This window comes from Pelophylax lessonae (assembly GCF_965119305.1).
Source record: "Pelophylax lessonae genome assembly, chromosome: 3".
NCBI lineage: Eukaryota > Metazoa > Chordata > Amphibia > Anura > Ranidae > Pelophylax > Pelophylax lessonae.
Window position 1 is genome coordinate 541,749,687 of NC_138770.1, and position 20,292 is coordinate 541,769,978.

The 20,292-nt window shown below is 41.2% G+C and overlaps 1 protein-coding gene and 1 pseudogene across 2 annotated transcripts in view; one reads left to right on the top strand and one right to left on the bottom strand.

Annotated features, from left to right (window-relative positions):
* SLC24A3 (solute carrier family 24 member 3) overlaps positions 1 to 20,292 on the bottom strand; it is a 555,181-nt gene that overhangs the window by 203,084 nt on the left and 331,805 nt on the right. Inside the window, exon 3 of the mRNA XM_082251629.1 lies at positions 16,020 to 16,096. Coding sequence (XP_082107755.1) covers positions 16,020 to 16,096 — 77 coding nt within the window. The remainder of the gene's footprint in view (positions 1 to 16,019; positions 16,097 to 20,292) is intronic.
* On the top strand, positions 7,785 to 8,160 carry LOC309551658 (NADH dehydrogenase [ubiquinone] 1 alpha subcomplex subunit 5-like; annotated as a pseudogene). The gene has a single exon. The product of its transcript is annotated as an NADH dehydrogenase [ubiquinone] 1 alpha subcomplex subunit 5-like (transcript).

The following is a 20,292-nucleotide window of genomic DNA, read 5'->3' on the forward strand; positions in this document are numbered from 1 at the left end:
GAAAAAGGTAAATTCCCTTGCATGGTCTAGTCAGATCCCAGACTTAAACCCATTGAAAATCTGTGGAATGACTTGAAGACTGGAGTCCACAAACAGTCAACATCAAATTTAACTGAAGTTAAGCAGTTCTGCAAAGAAAAGATGCAGTTCTGCAAAGAAAAGATGTGCAAAGTTAGTAGAGGCATAGCCCAATAGACTAAAGACTGTAATTAAAGCAAAAGGTGGTTCAACAAAATACTGACACAAGGGGGTGATCCTTTTTCTAACTCGGTGATTCTGTTTTTGAATGTTTTTATTATTTTTATCTGAAATGTTGGTGGTATATCTTTCACTTGGTTGTTAAATGATGCACATGCAGATTAGTACAGCTGGATAAAACAAAAATGATGTCTGTCTTCATTTCAGGTTTTTCTATGATAGATATATATATATACAGTGGGGATCGAAAGTGTGGGCACCCCAGGTAAAAATGTGTATTAATGTGTATAAAGAAGCCAAGGAAAGATGGAAGAATCTCCAAAAGGCATCAAATTACAGATTAGACATTCTTATAATATGTCAACAAAAGTTAGATTTTATTTCCATCATTTACACTTTCAAAATAACAGAAAACAAAAAAATGGTGTCTGCAAAAGTTTGGGCACCCTGCAGAGCTAATATCTTGTACTGCCCCCTTTGGCAAGTATCACAGCTTGTAAATGCTTTTGTAGCCAGCCAAGAGTCTTTCAATTCTTGTTTGAGGTATCTTTGCCCATTCTTCCTTACAAAAGTCTTCCAGTTTTGTGATTTCTGGGCTCTCTGTCACGCACTGCTCTTTTAAGGTCTATCCATAGATTTTCAATTATGTTGAGGTCAGGAGATTGTGAAGGCCATGGTAAAACCTTCAGTTTACACCTCTTGATGTAATCCCCTGTGGATTTTGAGGTGTGTTTAGGATCATTATCCATCAAGTTACCATCCAAAATTTGCTGAAATTTTATTGAATCCATTTTTCCTTCTGCTTGTGAGATGTTCCCTGTGCCACTGGCTGCAATACAACCCCAAAGCATGATTGATCCACCCCCATGCTTAACAGTTGGACAGAGGTTCTTTTCATTAAATTCTGTGCCTCTTCTTCTCCAAACGTACCTTTGCTCATTCCGGCCAAAAAGTTCAATTTTTAACCTCATTATCGGTCCACAGAACTTGTTTCCAAAATGCATCAGGCTTGTCTATATGTTCATTTGCAAAGTTCAAACGCTGATTTTTGTGGTGAGGACGTAGAAGAGGTTTTCTTCTGATAACTCTTCCATGAAGACCATATTTGTACAAGTATCTCTTTATAGTGGAATAGTGTACCACAACTCCAGTGTCTGCCACATCTTTCTGGAGGGATCGTGCAGTCGAACGTGGGTTTTGAATTGTTTTTCTCACAATCCTGCGAGCTGTTCTGTCTGATATTTTTCTTGGTCTTCCAGATCTTGCTTTAACTTCCACTGTTCCTGATGACTGCCATTTCTTAATTACATTCCGAACAGAGGATATTGACATCTGAAAACGCTTTGCTATCTTCTTATAGCCTTCTCCAGCTTTGTGAGCGTCAACTATTTTCAGTTTCAGTTTTCTAGACAACTGCTTAGAAGATCCCATGGTGCTGATTGTTGGGGCAAGGTCAGATGAATCTGGGCATTTAAAACCTTTGAGATTGACATCACCTGGTCTTCCCAGACGATGATTGAGAACAATCCATGACACTGGCAGGTCTCAGCCTTGCAAAGGGGGCAGTGCATGCTATAAATTCTGCAGGGTGCCCAAACTCTTGCAGACGCCATTTTTTTGTTTTCTGTAATTTTGAAAGTGTCAATGATGGAAATAAAATCTAACTTTTGTTGACATATTATAAGAATGTCTAATCTGTAATTCAATGCCTTTTGGAGATTTTTCCATCTTTCCTTGGCTTCTTTATGCACATTAACCGCCTTAGCGGTAAACCCGAGCGTGACTCGGGGTAGGAATTTTCTGGTATTAGCGGTATCCCCGAGTCACGCTCGGGGTCAATGGGCAGAGCGTGCAGACAGCGCAGCGGAGCTTCTCTTACCTTATCCTGGCGATCCAGCGATGATCTTCCATTGCTGTGACCGCCAGCGAGATCTCCGCCGCTCGTCTGTTGGTAGGAGGACTTCCTAGTTCCGTTCCCTGCAGCAGCAATGCTGCATGGGAGCGGAACTAGGGAGGGAAATTCAAAAAAAAAAAAAAAAACGTTGCACATAACACATTTTATATTATATATATGCATATATATATATATATATATATATATATATATATATATATATATATATATGTATATATATATGCAAATATATATATATATATATATATATATATATATATATGCAAATATATATATATATATATATACATATATACACACACACACACATATATATATATATATATATATATATATATATATATATATATATATATATAAAATTATATTATTGATTCGATTATAATTCATGCGGAGTTGACATTGTTGAGGTAAGTTAACTCATGCACATATACTGTATATATATTATAAGCATTATGCGGCATGCTAACATGTGTTCTGTTAAGGCAGTCCTTTTATTTTACTAGATCAGATTAGAATAGGGTGGGGTGCCGCCATGAATTTTGACCAAAACACATTTGTACAACCTTGTGCGGTATATATCTGTTTCTCATATATAGATCAAAGCCCCCTGTGTTTATAAAATTCTACATTATCTACTAAGGCCTGATGACCATGTTAATTAACACCAAAAACAGAACCAAAAAATGTACACAAAAAGCAGAAGCTGCTGTTCCAACATCAAAGCCAGGCAGCTAGCTTTTTCAGAAGGAGAGGAAAAAAGAGGTCAGCAGTTGCTGCCTGTGTGTATCTCTTTTTGTATAAGTTTCCTCTAAAGCGAAACTAAATTCAATGATTTAACAGTTTCAAAAAACAGTTCTATTCCTAGCATTTTGGGAATGGTAACTGCTACATTTGATTTTGCTCTCAACCAAGCTGTCAAGTCATCAAATGGTTGATGTCATAACTGATCACATGTACAGCACCATGGCAGTTGGAGATCAAACAGAGGCTAAAATGGCAGCTTCTTGGCTAGGATAGGAAGGTTTAGTTCCGCTTTCATGCTCTCTGAAGTCCCTGAACAATTGAAAAGCAGATAAAAGTTATGCCTTTACCTCATTCGGGAAAATGGAATGAGCTCTCAAAGTTTCATTTTAATGTTTCTTTTATTTAAGATGGCTATTTAAGTTTTTATCTGTCAAAGGTGTTCCAAACAAACTTAAAAGTGTTCCTATTTAATTAACACCTGAGAGATATTGGCATAGCTTGCACTGCGTTTTTGTGTAATTTATTGAGCATAGGACATGCTGTCTTTGGTATACGTTATTAGCTAAAAATAGGAGAAATGATGTTATATAGTATGCTGACCTACATACTGTATCTACTAATGTAAGAAGTCATGTGGGAATGGGCAGTATTATGGGACTATTACACTGAGATTTTCTTATATTCACAAAATTTCTTCTATCAATAAATACATCTACAGTAAAAAAAAAAAATACCCATTTATAGTATTGCTGGTATGAATAATTGGTTATGTATATAACTATGTACAGTAATGTCGGTATTAGGTTATGAATACAGTATGCTAGGTTAATAGTATAAGAATTTCTAAAGGCACCAACAATACTTGGAAAAAATACATGTGCATTAAAGAAAACCTTTCTAAAGGAAACCTATTATAAGGCAGCAACAATATACCGTATATACTCAAGTAAAAGCCGACCCGAGTATAAGCCGAGGCCCCTACTTTTACCACAAAAAGATGGGAAAAATGACTGACTCGAGTATAAGCCTAGGGTGAGAATGCAGGGTGGCGGGCATGGTACAGGAGAATGCAGGGTGGCAGGCATGGTACAGGAGAATGCAGGGTGGCTGGCATGGTACAGGAGAATGCAGGGTGGCTGGCATGGTACAGGAGAATGCAGTGTAGCTAGCATGTACAGGAGAATTCAGGGTGGCAAGCATGGTACAAGAGGATGCGGGGTTGCGGGCATACTAGTGCGGCTGTGTTTCACTTACCTGTTCCAGAGGCGCCTTCATTTTAAAAATGGCGCCGCCCGGCGCCGACACGTCATTGCACACGCGCCGCCGCGCTCGGGAGAGCTGGTATATGTTCGGCTATTTCCGACCTGTCCCGAGCGATGGCGGCGCATGCGCGGTGACATGTATACGCCGGGCGGCGCCATTTTTAAATCTTAAACACGTCGGAGCGGCCGGGAACTTTTTTTTTTGTTGACTCGAGTATAAGCATACAAAAAATGTGTGGAAAAACTCGGCTTATACTCGAGTATATACGATAAGAGGCAATCACCCTCAGGGACATACCCGCCAATAGGCTCTATTCACTAATCTAAAGGCCATGAGTTATTTGCCAAAATAATATTTAGTGTCAACAATGAAATTGCTTTTTTCATGGCTCTTATTGCTGAAAATAATGTTTGTTAATGCTTAGTGAATTGAGCCTGCCTGTTAGAGTATCATTAGACCCTTGAAATTCCATAGTGCTCTGATATACAAATGTCAACTTTTCCATTTAAAATCGAGTGCTCACCCACCACCTTTCATCTTTCGCATCTAACTCTTGGTCCTTAAAACCCAACTTGAAAATAGAGTTTTCTTTTTGTTTTTTTTTTGTTTTTAACTGAGGCTGTCTGTGTCCCTGGCTGCAATACTTACCTTTTCTCTGACACCATCCTCCGCAGTACCTCTTGTCCACCACAAGATGCCTTCAGACTTCTGGGTTGAATGACGCCCAGCAGGAGCCCAGCTTGGGCTTTAAGAATGATAGTAGAGCTCTAAAAACGAATAGGTAGGCATGGAAGGCAGTTGATCACATACAAAATGTGATAACATTTATTAGAGCATATACTCCTTTATCCTACAACCTCTCAACTTTATCACCAGCAGTACTTTTTTGAAAGCTTGTCATTTTTATTACATGGGGCTGGTCTTCCCTAAAATAGGGTGGAGCTGTTAATATACTGTGTTATATTGGTCTAGGTTTGGTGGGCTATTTTGTTTAACAGCTTCCTACCCGCCCGCCATCAAATGACAGCGGAGCGGTGCATCTATTGTTCTGGGACAATGTCATATGACAGCGCACCAGAACGGCCTCTCTCGTGCGCCCGCAGGGGCGTGCAAAGCGGCGATTGTGGCCACCCTGTGTTGCTAGGACACGGTGCGACCCCGATCTTGGTAAAGAGTCAATGACATGACTCTTTACCGATGTGATCGGTTGTGTTCAATCACAGCCGGTTACATGTATATGAGGAAGTGCCGTTATTCGGCTCTCCTCGCCTCACACTGTCAGCGGCTCCTCCTCACAGGGGAGACAAGGACATGTAATCAGGGCACTGATCATCAGTGCCCTGATTTAAAAAAAATTGAAATAGAGTGCCAATCAGTGCCCACTATCAATGCCCACAGTGCCCACCATCAGTGCCCCAATCAGTGCCCATAGTTCTGCCAGTCAGTGCCCATCAGTGCCTGCTCATCTAGGCACTGATGGGCACTGACTGGCAGCACTATGGGCACTGATTGTGGGCACTGATGGTGCTGCCCCTCAGTGCTGCCCGTCAGTGCTCATCAGTGCCACCCGTCAGTGCCGCCTCACAGTGCCACCTCTCAGTGCCCATCAGTGCCCCCTCTCAGTGCCTATCAGTGACACCTATCAGTGCTCATCAGTGCCGCCTATCAGTGCCACTTATCCGTGCCCATCAGTGCGGCATATTAGTACCTCCTCATTAGTGCCACCTCTTCAGTGCCCATAAGTGCCACCTCATCAGTGCCCATAAGTGCCACCTCATCAGTACCCATCATTGCCACCTATGAGTGCCCATCAGTGCTGCCTCATCAGCGCACATCAGTGAAGGAGAAAAATTATTTATTTTTTACTCACAGAAAATAAGAAAACTTTTTTTTTTTCAAAATTTTCTGTCTTTTTTCTTTTTTTTTTTGTTAGAAATAAAAAACCCAGCTGTGATTAAATACCACCAAAAGAAAGCTCTATTTTTGTGAAAAAAATTATACAAATTTCATATGGGTACAGTGTAGCATGGTCTCGCAATTGTCATTCAAAATGACAGAGCGCTGAAAGCTGAAAATTGGCCTGGGCAGAAAGGGGGTGAAAGTACCCTGTATTGAAGTGGTTAAGCAGACTGTTAGTGTAACTTCCTGTTCTTTTTATCTAGTGGCTTGCCCGTACTTCCTCATTCACTCACCTGGCACAGGTAAGCAATGGATAAGTTCAGACTTCTCCTGGGACAATCCCATTGACAATACCATTATCAGAAGGTGGTCATCAAACGCAGCTCTCCTATTTTTCTTAATGCAGCTCAGCGCTCACCAAGAGTGCCTTTTTGTGTTCAAGAGTTTTAAAACATGTATTGACTAACATAACAATGCTAGGCATTAGGTCCTTTTTTCTTTGCTTAAAAGTTTAGTATATAGCATATTGGAAACTGGCTTCTTCAACCACCAGTTCTTGCTCATATATCTGTATTACAGGCAGTGAAAGATATTTTTCTGTTCTGAACTTGTTGATGATATTACCATTATTGGCCATTATACTCCTCTCTACTTATTCCGAATCTGTTTAGTAGTCAGCTCATCAGCGTTACACATCTTCCATGGATGCATCATGGAAGTAAGGAGGGGCATCTCTCTGCAAGTATGGTGGAACGTCTGCTCCATCAACGTGAATACGATGGAAGTGGCATACAAAAATATTTAATTAATATCTCACTTTAGTAAGGATAGCTTATTTCATCCTCAATTACTGTAACATTTTTTTCCATGGATATAATAAAATAGGTGACATTATACATATGTAAAAGATATTCTGCAAAGTTCTGTATATAAGCTTTGTTCTTATCACTAAGACTTGATTTAAAAAAAAGTAGCCTAAGATGCCAAGGTGGCATTTCTACATGGGAAGGTTAATCCCTTAAAGGATAACTCCACTTTTGTGGGGCAAAAAAATAGCAAATAAAGAATAACCAATGTAGCGTATACAATTGCGACACAAATCATATTGTAATTGAACGTTATTAAAAATAACCTTTCCTTTTCAATCTGCAGCTTTTGTAATTTTCTGAAAATGCAATGCAATATGGCTACCTGGAGCTGTTCTGTACACAGAATGTGTACTGACCCCACCCCAGAAACATGATTTCCTGCTTGTGTGATTGGCTCACCAATTTTAATAGAAGTCTGCACTAAGATACAAGTCAGATTTTTGGCATTCCCTGCAGCAAAAATGTCATTTTGGTGAGATACTCCCAATAGGAACACGTCTAAAGGGATGCAGGCCCAGCAGATTTCCTCATTAGTGTCCTGCAGCTGCCACAGCTGATAGATAATTATGAAACCACTCCCATTTGACCCACTCAGCACAGAGGAGCAAACAGGGATTTCTTCAGAATAACAAAAGGTAGGAATCTGCAACAAAGTTTGTTATAATCCTTGCAATGTGCATAGATCACCCAAAGGGGAATGATTTTTTCTCAACAAAAGTGGAGTTACGCTTTAATTAAAATAAAAAAAATTGGACTTCATTTATCCTGTTGGCAACCAAACAATCCATTACAAAAGAATAAAAACAACAAGGTTCGCTCTCTCAGCGATCATTGGGTCGAGCCTGGCTTCTATATTCAGCCTCGTCCTTCCGGGCATGCTTAGCGGGACAGCCATGACTGGAGTACTGAAGAAGACCACTGGCTTGGTTGGATTAACTGTATCCCAGAATACACATGAGCGCCTGAAAATATTGTATACATAGATCCTTGCTGCCCTACAGACCATTCCAAATGATGCAGCATACCGGAAATACACGGAACAGATCGTCAATGAACGATATAATGCCGTAAAGACTGAAGCGGATGTTGATAGATTGGAGCAAAAGATTAATTGTGGCCAAATCGAAGAAGTCATTCAACAGGCTGAAAATTAATTGTATTTAGCAAGAAAAATGTCTGAGTGGAAACCTTGGGAGCCTTTGGCTGAAGAACCTCCTGCAGATCAGTGGAAATGGCCAATCTAGAATTTCACTTATCTGTTAATCTATATTAATAAAAGCCCTGTGTCTCTGCGTCCGTCCCTGTGTCCATGAAAATGCGCTACTGCGCATGTGCCACAGGACAGCCGTTGGGACGCAGAGAGAGCTCGGGCGGCCGGCCGGGAGGCCGGCGCTGGGGGTGGCGTTCCGATCTGTGGAGACTGCCACCCCCCGGAGTGTGGATACTGCAGCCAGCCCGCGGCCTTTAGGAGAGGCTGGGGATCGGGCCTGCACGGGTCGCCCAGGATGACGGACACACTACGGAGTTCCACCCTCTGCGGAGGAGGCGCCGGGAGGACTAAGGAGACGGCTTCCGGGGACTGAACTGATGAGAAGCTGCCGTGACCGTGAGGTAAGTGCACGGGGGGGGGGGGGACGATGGCATCTCTGCATTGATTGGGGGCATCGCTGTGGGCATTCTGCAATTGGGGGCATCGCTGTGGGCACTCTGCAATTGGGGGCATTGCTGTGGGCACTCTGCAATTGGGGGCATCGCTGTGGGCACTCTGCAATTGGGGGCATTGCTGTGGGCACTCTGCGATTGGAGGCATCGCTGTGGGCACTCTGCGATTGGAGGCATCGCTGTGGGCACTCTGCAATTGGGGGCATCGCTGTGGGCACTCTGCGATTGGGGGCATCGCTGTGGACACTCTGCGATTGGGGGCATTGCTGTGGGCACTCTGCGATTGGGGGCATCGTTGTGGGCACTCTGCGATTGGGGGCATCGCTGTGGGCACTCTGCGATTGGGGGCATCGCTGTGGGCACTCTGCGATTGGGGGCATCACTGTGGGCACTCTGCGATTGGGGGCATTGCTGTGGGCACTCTGCGATTGGGGGCATCGCTGTGGGCACTCTGCGATTGGGGGCATCGCTGTGGGCACTCTGCGATTGGGGGCATCGCTGTGGGCACTCTGCGATTGGGGGCATTGCTGTGGGCACTCTGCGATTGGGCGCATCGCTGTGGGCACTCTGCGATTGGGGGCATCGCTGTGGGCACTCTGCATTGACGTCCCCCCCCCTCCCCCCAATTGCTCAGTCTAAAGGTTTGCGCTCAGAAAATTTTTTACTTGCTCAGCACAGTAAAAAATTAGAGGGAACTTTGGCAGAATAGGTAGGGAATTTTGATAACATCGTAAGGGTTGAGGCACAAGTCCTACTGCGCATGAGTGGGTGCATGCGTACCAACGGATCTGGCAGCGCCATCTCTTATAACAAACATCCATCCCATCTCCATGGCACACACTGCGCCGATCGGACAATCCTATTCCCTAACCACACGCCCACTGTCTCATTGTCGGGTCGGCGCAGTGTGGGGCATGGAGTTCGGATTGTCGGGTCGGCGCAGTGTCGGGTCAGCGCAGTGTGTGCCATGGAGATTGGATGGATGTTTGTTATAAGAGATCCCGCTGCCCGACCCGTTGGTGCGCATGCTCTGGTGCATGCACACTAGGACTTTTGTCTGACCCCTTACGATGCTATCATAATTCCCTACCTATTCTGCGCATTCCCAATAGGACGTGTGACGCAGGTACAAGCTGCTGCATGACGAATCCACAACTGATCTCAATCGGAAATGACGTAGATAGGGAAATCTGATGGGGTAGGAGAATCTGATAGAACACCAGGCGAAACTGTTGAAGCGGCGGATGTGTGGGGTAGGGAAATCTGATAGAACACCGGGCGAAACTGTTGAAGCGGCGGGTGTGCGCGGGCATGCGGCGGATGTGCGCTCGTGCGGACTTACTGCTAAGCGCCAGCGGGGTGTTACAAGTGGCGGCGGGCGAGCGATGTCACGCAAGAGCCGCTTGGTCAGCTCTGCGCATGTCCCCGATGTTGCTAGGGCAACAGGGACGCTATGCGCAGAGCTGGCTACGTCATGCAGCTCTCGCGTTGTTAGAAAAAAAGAACGAGATAAGCGAGAGCCGCTCAGTCAGCTCTGCGCATGTCCTCGACGTTGCTAGGGCAACAGGGACGCAGAGCTAACAGAGGCTCTCGCTTAACTGGAACAAGTCTGTTTTTACAAATGTTTGACCACATATGTTCTAGCGCCCGTTAATTTAACGGGCTTAATGTCTAGTATTTGTATAAAGTTGCAAGGGACAGCATTTAAAAAATAAAACGTCTTTCCAATAAAATGTCTATCTATCAGAAAAAAAAAAAAAAAATAAAAACAACAAACAATCCATTTTCAAAAGTAAAAAAGTTACTGGAAAATGTAATGGTTAACAACATTTTTCCCTATGTTCTTTCAATCCCTTATTTGTAGTACTGTAGTAATCAATCATTTATAGGATTATTTTTAAAAATATGTTCACCCTGGATTGCCCATATTGCCCATGCACATCCAGAATAACATTTTCACCACTAAGTCACCCCATAATCAGATACAAACCCTGCACAACCAGATGACCTGACTATCCTTGTCCACATCCAACCTAACGTCTCACTCTTTCCTTTCACTGTCCACCTACCTATAGCTATATATTTTTTTTTCTGGATTGATCCAACCCTGGGCCCAACTTCCCAGTATGGATCTAACTCCAGTTGGCACCCTAGAAGTACCAATTCTCATGTTTCTTCTTTTCTTTATTTCACATACAGATATCTGACATGTAACAATTGATTTAACCAAAATAAGGCCTGTCATAATATACTGTATATTTCTGTTTGATCCATATACACCTACTATTTCTCACTATATCTGTAACTTAAATGACATTACCTTGTTATTGGTAATGTAACTGGAATAGGAATGCACAAAGATTCAAAGGTATATAATCATGTTCACAAGGTGCTTCTGGAGCATGATAAATGGCATGTCAATATAGCCTTGAAATGTTGATAAAGGAGAATTACAAATAGCAATGGCATTTTTTCATTTTTTTCTGTGAGAGTGCTGGATAACCCACCATTGGTCACGCTCTAAAAAGTATAAATAATTATTTGGTGACTGTGTTGGTGTTATTATGCATGTGAAATTTAAAAATGATATAACTCATTTTTTTGACCTACTATATATGCTCAGGTGATTACATTTACCACAGAAATCAAACTTTGAAAAATTGAAATACATTTTACTGTGAGGGATGCAAGGTACTAGTAGGTATCAGCCTTTTTCTATCGAGACAGCTTTTCAGAGGCATAAGCAAAGATTTTGCTATACTATTTTCTAAAATATATTTCTAGCCAAAATGTTTGTACAGAGTGGGGGACAGGATAAAACCCTTCCAGGTTTTTACTGACATCTGTCACCCAAATATTTGTCCTGGTGACCATTGTTACTGAGAAAGAATTAATGGAAAATCCACAATTTGTAGGGGTCTGACTGCCGCAGTAAATAGTCATGCGGCGGTCGGCAAGCGGTTAACCAATAAAAAGGGAAAAATATCATACAATCCCATATATGTACACAATCTTATACCCACAGTTGATCCAGAGGAAGGCAAAAAAAAAAACAGCAAAGCATTATCAATTTGCTCCAGCTGAGGAACAAATTCCTTCCTGATCCCGAGGGGCAACCAGATATTCTCTGGATCAACTTTATCTATAAATGTTAGTATCCAGGTATATTATGTACATTTACGAAAGAATCCTGGCCAGATAAATACCCACAGGTCAGTTTGCCTTTTTTTTTTTTACTTAGGATTCTACCTAATAATGATTTAGGATTTATGTAAATTAGGAGGATAATTTGGATAGTATATACGCACTTACAATTGTGGGATGAAAAATACAGTTGCAGAATGTCTAAATCTTTAAATGTACCTGGCCATCCTACATCTGTAGCTATTGCGTCAAATGGAATAAAAGGATTTTGGCTAAAAACATCTATCAGTCATTTTCAACCATGGTTCTGTGAAACCCTAGGAAATCTCCAGAATTTGCTAGGGGTACCTTGAGAACTGTGGTTAATTGACCTTCCATCTGATGGTGCATCACAGTTCCAAGACAATTGCCACTTGGCAGAGCCAGGAGCATGACACTTATGATTTTTTCAGCTGACTGGAGGGGCGGCATTCTAACCAACACTGTAAGGCTCCATGTACACGGGACGCTGGAAATGGCCGTTTAGGAGCAGTTGGGCGTTTTTTTCAGAAGCCCCTGAATGCAGCTCCATGTTATCTTATCTGTCCATGTACACCAGGTCGTTTACAGTCATTTGCAGGCAGTTGCGTTCAGGGCCTTTTTTTAGAACGCAATTATTTGCGTTCGAACATGTGTTTCCCGGCGTTTCAAATGCAAAAACGCGACCGAACGTGTCTGAACGCGTCCGAACGCGACCAAACGCGATGACCCGCATTTAGCGTTCGCGTTTTTCCGTTTTAAAGGGGAATAATTTTTTTGACCTCTAGGAACGGTTCTAAACGCAAACGCCCGCTTAACGCCCGCTAAATGCGGGTACAAATGCGACCGAACGGACGTTTCAAACGTCCTAAAAATTCCAGCATTCGAAGGGACTTTTAACAATTGCCCGTGTACATGGACCCTAAGGGGTTATTCCTTCCACTGACCAAATGTAAGGAGCATTTTACTTATGACCCCTGATGGAATAATCTTAGCAGGGGTTCCCTGACACCTGGAAATTAGTTCAAGGGTTCCTCAAAGTTGTGAAAGGCTAATCCACATAATAACGACACCATGTGTGTATATACTGTAGTTCAAATCTATTAAAGTACCAGCTATCAACTAGATATTTTTTAAGAGTTTTGCACTTAAGCAAGACAGTAGCTGAGCAAAGGTTCCTCTTAGAACTATCTCTGTGTTGTTTGCTTCTTTGTTTATGACTGGTAAAGCCTCAGGCTGTGAAAAGGAATACAAACTAGACCGCACTCTTATAAATGCAAGTAATATCAAATAAACAATTAACGATTGTGAAAAAATTAAAAGTCCATAATAAACAGTCCAAGTAAAGTGTTCAGTGAAAATTAATACATATATACAGTATCTCACAAAAGTGAGTACACCCCTCACATTTTTGTAAATATTTTATCATATCTATTCATGTGACAACATTGAAGAAATTACACTTTGCTACAATGTAAAGTAGTGAGTGTACAGCTTGTACAACAGTGTAAATTTGCTGTCCCCTCAAAATAACTCAACATACACCCATTCATGTCTAAACCACTGGCAACAAAAGTGAGTAAACCCCCCAAGTGAAAATGTCCAATTTGGGCCCAAAGTGTTAATATTGTTTGTGGCCACCATTATATTTCAGCACTGCCTTAACCCTCTTGGGCATGGAGTTCACCAGAGCTTCTTCCAATCCTCCATGATGACATTACGGAGCTGGTGGATGTCAGAGACCTTGTACTCCTCCACCTTTCATTTGAGGATGTCCCACAGATGCTCAATAGAGTTTAGGTCTGGAGACATGCTTGGCAAGGCAAGTCCATCACCTTTACTCTCAGCTACTTTAGCAAGGCAGTGGTTGTCTTGGAGGTGTGTTTGGGGTGGTTATCATGTTAGAATACTGCCCTGTGGCCAAGTCTCTGAAGGGAGGGGATTATGCTCTGCTTCAGTATGTCACAGTACATGTTGGCATTCATGTTTCTCTCAATGTACTGTAGCTTCCCAGCGACGGTAGCACTCATGCAGCCCAGACCACGAAACTCCCACCACCATGCTTGACTGTAGGTAAGACACACTTGTCTTTGCACTCCTCACCTGGTTGCCGCCACACACACTTGACACCATCTGAACCGAATAAGTTTATCTTGGTCCCATTAGACCACAGGACATGGTTCCAGTAATCCATGTCCTTAGTCTGCTTGTCTTTAGCAAACTGTTGGCAGGCTTTCTTGTGCATCATCCTTAGAAGAGGCTTCCTTCTGGGATGACAGCCATGCAGACCAATTTGATGCAGTGTGCAGCGTATAATCTAATCACTAACAGGCTGACCCCCCACCCCTTCAACCTCTGCAGCAATGCTGGTGGCACTCATATGTCTATTTCCCAAAGACAACCTCTGAAAATGACGCCAAGCACGTGCAACCTTTTTGGCTGACCATGGCGAGGCATGTTCTGAGTGGAACCTGTCCTGGTAAACGGCTGTATGGTTTTGGCCACCGTGCTGCAGCTCAGTTTCAGGGTCTTGGCAATCTTCTTATAGCCTAGGCCATCTTTATGTAGAGCACCAATTATTTTTTCAGATCCTCACAGAGTTCTTTGCCATGAGGTGTCATGTTCAACTTCCAGTGACCAGCATGAGAGAGTAAGAGCGATAGCACCACATTTAACACACCTGCTCCCCACCATTCACACCTGAGATTTTGTAACACCAAAGAGTCACATGACACTGGAGAGGGAAAATGGCTATTTGGTGCTAAATTGGACATTTTGTCTTAGGGGTCTACTCACCTTTGTTGCCAGCGGTTTAGACATTAATGGCTGTGTGTTGAGTTATTTTGAGGGGACAGCAAATTTACACTATTATACAAGCTGTACTCTCACTACTTTACATTGTAGCAAAGTGTCATTTCTTCAGTGTTGTCACATGAAAAGATGTAATAAAATATTTACCAAAATTTTAGGGGTGTACTCACTTTTGTGCATATATATATATATATATATATATATATATATATATATATATATATATATATATATATATATATATATATATGTGCTCTTTCTCTTTTCCCAGTAGAAGCCCACTGCACTCACTGAAAATATATTACTTATTTTCTCAAAGGAGATCAAATTCCCCTTATGGTATGTTTAGGTTGTCAGTCAGCTGATGGTATCCCATACACACAGACGTCTGGATGCCACCTATAGTATCTAGTGCTCCTGCATGCCATTAAATATATGGTGTTGTCCAGTCATCTATGTGTACAGGACACCATCAGCTGACTGAGAACCTAACAGCTGTATATGGGAACAGCCATTGGGGAAACCATAAGTGAGTTTTGACCTTCTTTAAGTAAGAGGTCATGTATTTAAAGTAAGAGTGGTGTGCTTCTACTAGGAAAAGCGGAAGAACACTACTTTCCTGGGTGTCACCTTTTTATCATGCTTGAATTTATTTATTTGCACTGAGCACTTTACACGGACTGTTGATTGTGGACTTTTAATTTTTGCACAATTGTTTATTATTTATTGCAAATTACTTGCATTCATAAGAGCGCGGTCTAGTTTTTATCCCTTTTCACATTTTTAGTTAAATTAAGCTGGAAGACACGCAGCTCTTTAATATTTCTTTTAAATTTGTTTAAGGTTGGTTTTTGACCAAGTAACAGGTACTGTACATATTTGATTGTTCACACATTTAGGTCACATTCTTGTTTTGCACTGGTGTAGATTAGTAGTTAAAGCCTCAGGCTGCCATGTTTTTTGTGTCTTCCACTAACCCTGTCCTTGTGCCTGTAATTTTCCAACCTTTATCACTGACTGGTCACGTTGGATACTTGGTTGAGACTCCTTAGACTCCCATGGTTACTACTAGTGGACTCCCATGGCTACTACTAGTGGACTCCCATGGCTACTACTAGTGGACTCCCATGGCTACTAGTAGTCACATAGATGATCCATTAAAGATTTACCTGTGTGCACCAGGCCTAATATACAGTACCTGGGTTTGGTTTGAGGATTTATCCCCAGTGAATGTTTTTATTCCTGATACAAAAGAATAGTCCTTTATGGACCCAGTATATCTAACTCTTTTCCATTGTCTGTAATTTCCTTGTATGGTATTCTGTGGCCAATACTAATCAGGGCTTAGATTTGGCTGGTGAGCAACATGGTCCAAACATTTTTGCATCTCATTATACAAGCTCACATGACTCAAAAATATAAGTGTATCTAAACAAGGTTTGTGTGTACATAAATGTACCAAATACAAATGCAAAAGAATGAAAGAAACTTACACATAATACATGCATAGCGACTGCTCCATGCCGTCTTTCTTCATGTGAGAAGATGTCACTGGGGAATTCATGAAGTGCTAAAATAATAAAATGACACCGTCAGTATAGCTGATACAACATTGCTTGGAGCAGCATAAGCACAACTTAAAAAAATACTTCCAGAAATTACAGAACTATTGAGAAGATGCAGACTGAACATTGCAAAGCAAGCAATTAATGGCACAGCATTCTTAAAATGTATCTTAGACCAAACTGTAAGTTTAACAGGCCTTAGATGTGGTGGATACATTTTTTCAGATTTTTCCCTTTATATTCACCTGCTCTTTCTACCTGTCCTAGAGTGACGACGCTCACTGTATCTTTATCTATAGAGGAGTTGTGTTATTACCCTGAGCTAAGATATATAACAGGATTACAGAACACCTCCACCTTTCCTCCATAACATAAGGGAGAGGTGTCCTGCAGTCTTCAGAAATAGCTGAGAATTATATAACTGATAACAGTGCAAAATAGGTGCAGTGTACAGGTTACATAGTTACAGAAATAGTTACATAGTTAATCTGGTTAAAAGAAAAGACACAAGATCATCTAGTTCAACCAATAAAATGGAAAAAAATGTTACAATCATACACAATCCAATACCCACAGTTGATCCAGAGGAAGGCAAATAACCCAGCAAAGCATGATCTAATTTTCTCCAACAGGTGAACAAATTCCTTCCTGATCCCCCAAGAGGCACTTGGATATTCCCTGAATCAAATTTACCTATAAATGTTAGTATCCAGTTATATTATGTACATTTAGGAAAGAAACCAGACCTTTTTTAAAGCAATCTACTGAGCTGGTCAGAATTCTTACTGTGAAGAAGCCTTTTCATATTTGGAGATAACATTTCTTCAACACCAAGTTTTTCATATGGACCACTTATGTATTTGTTCATGTAGATCACATCCCCCCTTAATCTCCCTTTCGCAAGAAGAAATGAATTCAGTTCCTGTAATGTTTCCTCATAGCTGAGCTCCTCCATGCCTGTTATCAGTTTGGTTGCTCTTCTCTGTACTTTCTCCAGTTGACTGATATCCTTTTTATGAACTGGCGACCAAAACAGAACTGCATATTCTAGGTGAGGTCTTAGTAATGATTTATACTGGGGAAAAATTATATATCTCTCTGGAGTCCATTCCTCTCTTAATACAAGAAAGGATTTTGCTGGCTTTGGAAACTGCTGCTTAGCATTGCCTGTCATTATTTAGCTTATGATCTACCAATACACCCAGATTTTTCTCTGTTATTGATTCCCTCAGTTGTACTCCCTCTAGTATGTATGATGAGGTGAATGTAGGGGAATTGCGCTGTCTACTAAAGATATGTTGGGGTATAAATGATGAAATTATTATATGACTAGCATCGGTGGATAAATATAAAATAGGACAAATGTGTACAGTATGTAGTGTGACAGGACTATAAATACACAATAAGTGAGCAATAAATAAATAAATAAATATACAATATGCTAAAAATAAGATGAATAGTGCAACAAAGGTGCAATAAATAGCTATAAAGTGCTAAGATGTATAAATGGTGACAAAAAATATATATGAAGTGACCAAGTGCACACAAGAATATCAAAAATTATAAGGTGCAATATAGATGAGAGATATTGAATAAAGTGGCAATGTGCACAAAATATATTAACCAATAAATACAATAAAGTGACCAGTGCACATAAATGATCAAATAAAGTTACGGAGTGTCAGTTGGCAAAAAAAGTCCATATGGCCAGTGCAATCAAATAAAGTGACTAAGTGGCAAAATTAGTCCATATATGAATATAGGTGACAGAATCTTCATATAAAGATACTGGAGGTGACCCTGTGGTGGGTAATAAGGTGGGGTGCTCGGTGACCCCTAGGATAAGTAGCCAACTCACCAGAAATACCCACCCCACACAGGGGTAAAGAGCGGGTATGGCAATGAAAATAACGATCCCTGCCATTTCCTGCTGGCCCTTTCCTGATACTGGCCTCTCTTGCTACCACCTGCCTTGCCTGTGTTTACTTCTCCCCCCCCTGGTGTTGTGGTGTGTATTCGTTTTGTGTGTGTCTGTTGGCAGGAAACAGGAAGTGCGAGAAAATCCCTACAAATTAAGGCAATTCCTTTGGGACCCACCAGAACTACTGTTCCCTCTGGAATATTTCCCCGTTATTACTTTTCTGGGGACAACCCAAAATTTGGGATTTTCTTTTAGTGATAACGGTAAACAGGACAAATAGAGAGGGAGAATCTCTGTAACGAGGGCACAGGCAGCAATAAAAACTGACAAATGTTCTAATCCCTCTCCACTCTATCCAAAATTAAAAAAAAAAAAAAAACAATTGCCTTTAGTTATACTTTAACCTTACACATTAGCCATGTGTGGGGAACCGTGACAAACGTTTTTGCAAAATCTAAGTATACTATGTCCACAGCCACTCCTTTGTCTAAGGGTTTACTTACTTCCTCATAAAAGGAAGCTCATAGGTTATCAGCTCAAAAGAATTCTGGAATGTTAAAAAGCCATTTTGAAACACTTTTAACTGTAATTTTTTACAGACCAAAAAAGAACAAATAAAATCAGTTAATTGTTAGGTTTTACATACACTGTAACATGCTAGCACACAGTACTTGGCATTTTAATTTTAGGAATATTTAGTGTAATCTTTGTCTGTCCATCAGCCATGACTACTGCAGGAGAATCCCACTGTCACTGTTAGATTGTTAATTTTTATTACGTTACAAATGCCTCAAAATAGCCAATTTTCCTTTAATGCCACAGGTTTCTTATGTAGGGACCAGAGTTGTTAACTCTCTGGTTTGGTGACCTTGATGCTTGAGTCCCTGAGGGATATACAAACTTAGTAGGTATTTCAGATTACCAGAATGTGCTCAGAGCGGAAATATGAGTTTTTCGATGGAATAGCCCATCCATGTCATTTTGTCTCTGCTACCTTGCACGCAAACATGGCTCTATGGCATTATGGGCCAGTAAAGGAGCGACTAGAGTAATCTCCTGTCTGAAATTAGCCTTAGTCAAACACACCTAGAACCTAACACTTTCACAATAAAGCAGACACCATAATGGGCCAGAACATATCTATCATTTTACTCTTTGCGGCTCAGCCTTTCAAATGATCCATTCAGATATTAACATTGTCAGAAAATCAAGGTGGCAATGCTATGTCTGTTTTATAGGTTGCTTCCACAACTTATTCTTTGCCCCCGTCCCACCCCCAGTTTTGATGGCAGAACACCACATGAACAAAAGCAAGCATTTTGGTTTATCTCAATAAAAGGGGGAGGATGACAGTGTCCCTGGTGGACATTGTCCATGCTGCCTATCTTGGCTGTGAGGGAACAGAAGTGACTGGGCCAAATTTGCTAACCGTTTTATTTAATGTTCCCTGTAAGAGTGGTTGGCCAACAGTGGTAAAAACCTGACTTCTCAAGTCTATCCGAAACTAAGAAAGAAAAAAATCTGAGCTGGATTTGACCTTTAAAGCTCAACTCAAGGCAAAATCCTTTTTTATTTTTGAATAGAAAGGGAAATGGTTTATGGAAGTGAAATGGAGTACCTTAATTGGGTTTGTAATGCTGTCTATATTCCCTTTAGGGAGATTTTTTCTAACTTCCTGTCCTTTATCAAATGTCAGAACAGAAACAGGGAAATCTCCCTAATAGATGCACACAGCATTAAACATATTAGAGGCAGGAGGAGCACCTCTTTTACATATATTTGTTGTCTGCCTGACCACTGGGAAATTTTCCCTCATTTCCTAATGATTATCGAACAGAATGGGGAATAAAAGAAAATCTTTCCAGTGTAATGTCAGACAGCAGCAAAAACCTCCAGAACAACATACTCAAAGAGGTGTTGGGAACTTTTAGGCCTACCTATGTACTCAGAAATAGGAAAAAAAATTCAAATAAGCTCAATAGCTCTGGCGATGCAGCTCCCATACACCAAGGCTTCCCTTGATGGGCACCAAAGAGTAACTCAAACCATAGAAATACAGATAGTAGCAGCAATTCCACAGTAGTTGGTGATTGCCATTCTGTATTTCTATATTTTGAGCCGTGAAAACCTGACAGAAGTTTAAACCCTTCTCCGCTCTATCCAAAACAAACACTGAACATTTTGCCTGGAAATGGGCACTATTCAAAATTAAAGAAAAGTTTAGCTTGAGTTGGGCTTTAAATCTTAATTCTACTTCTGACTAGAATTCATAAATAGGCA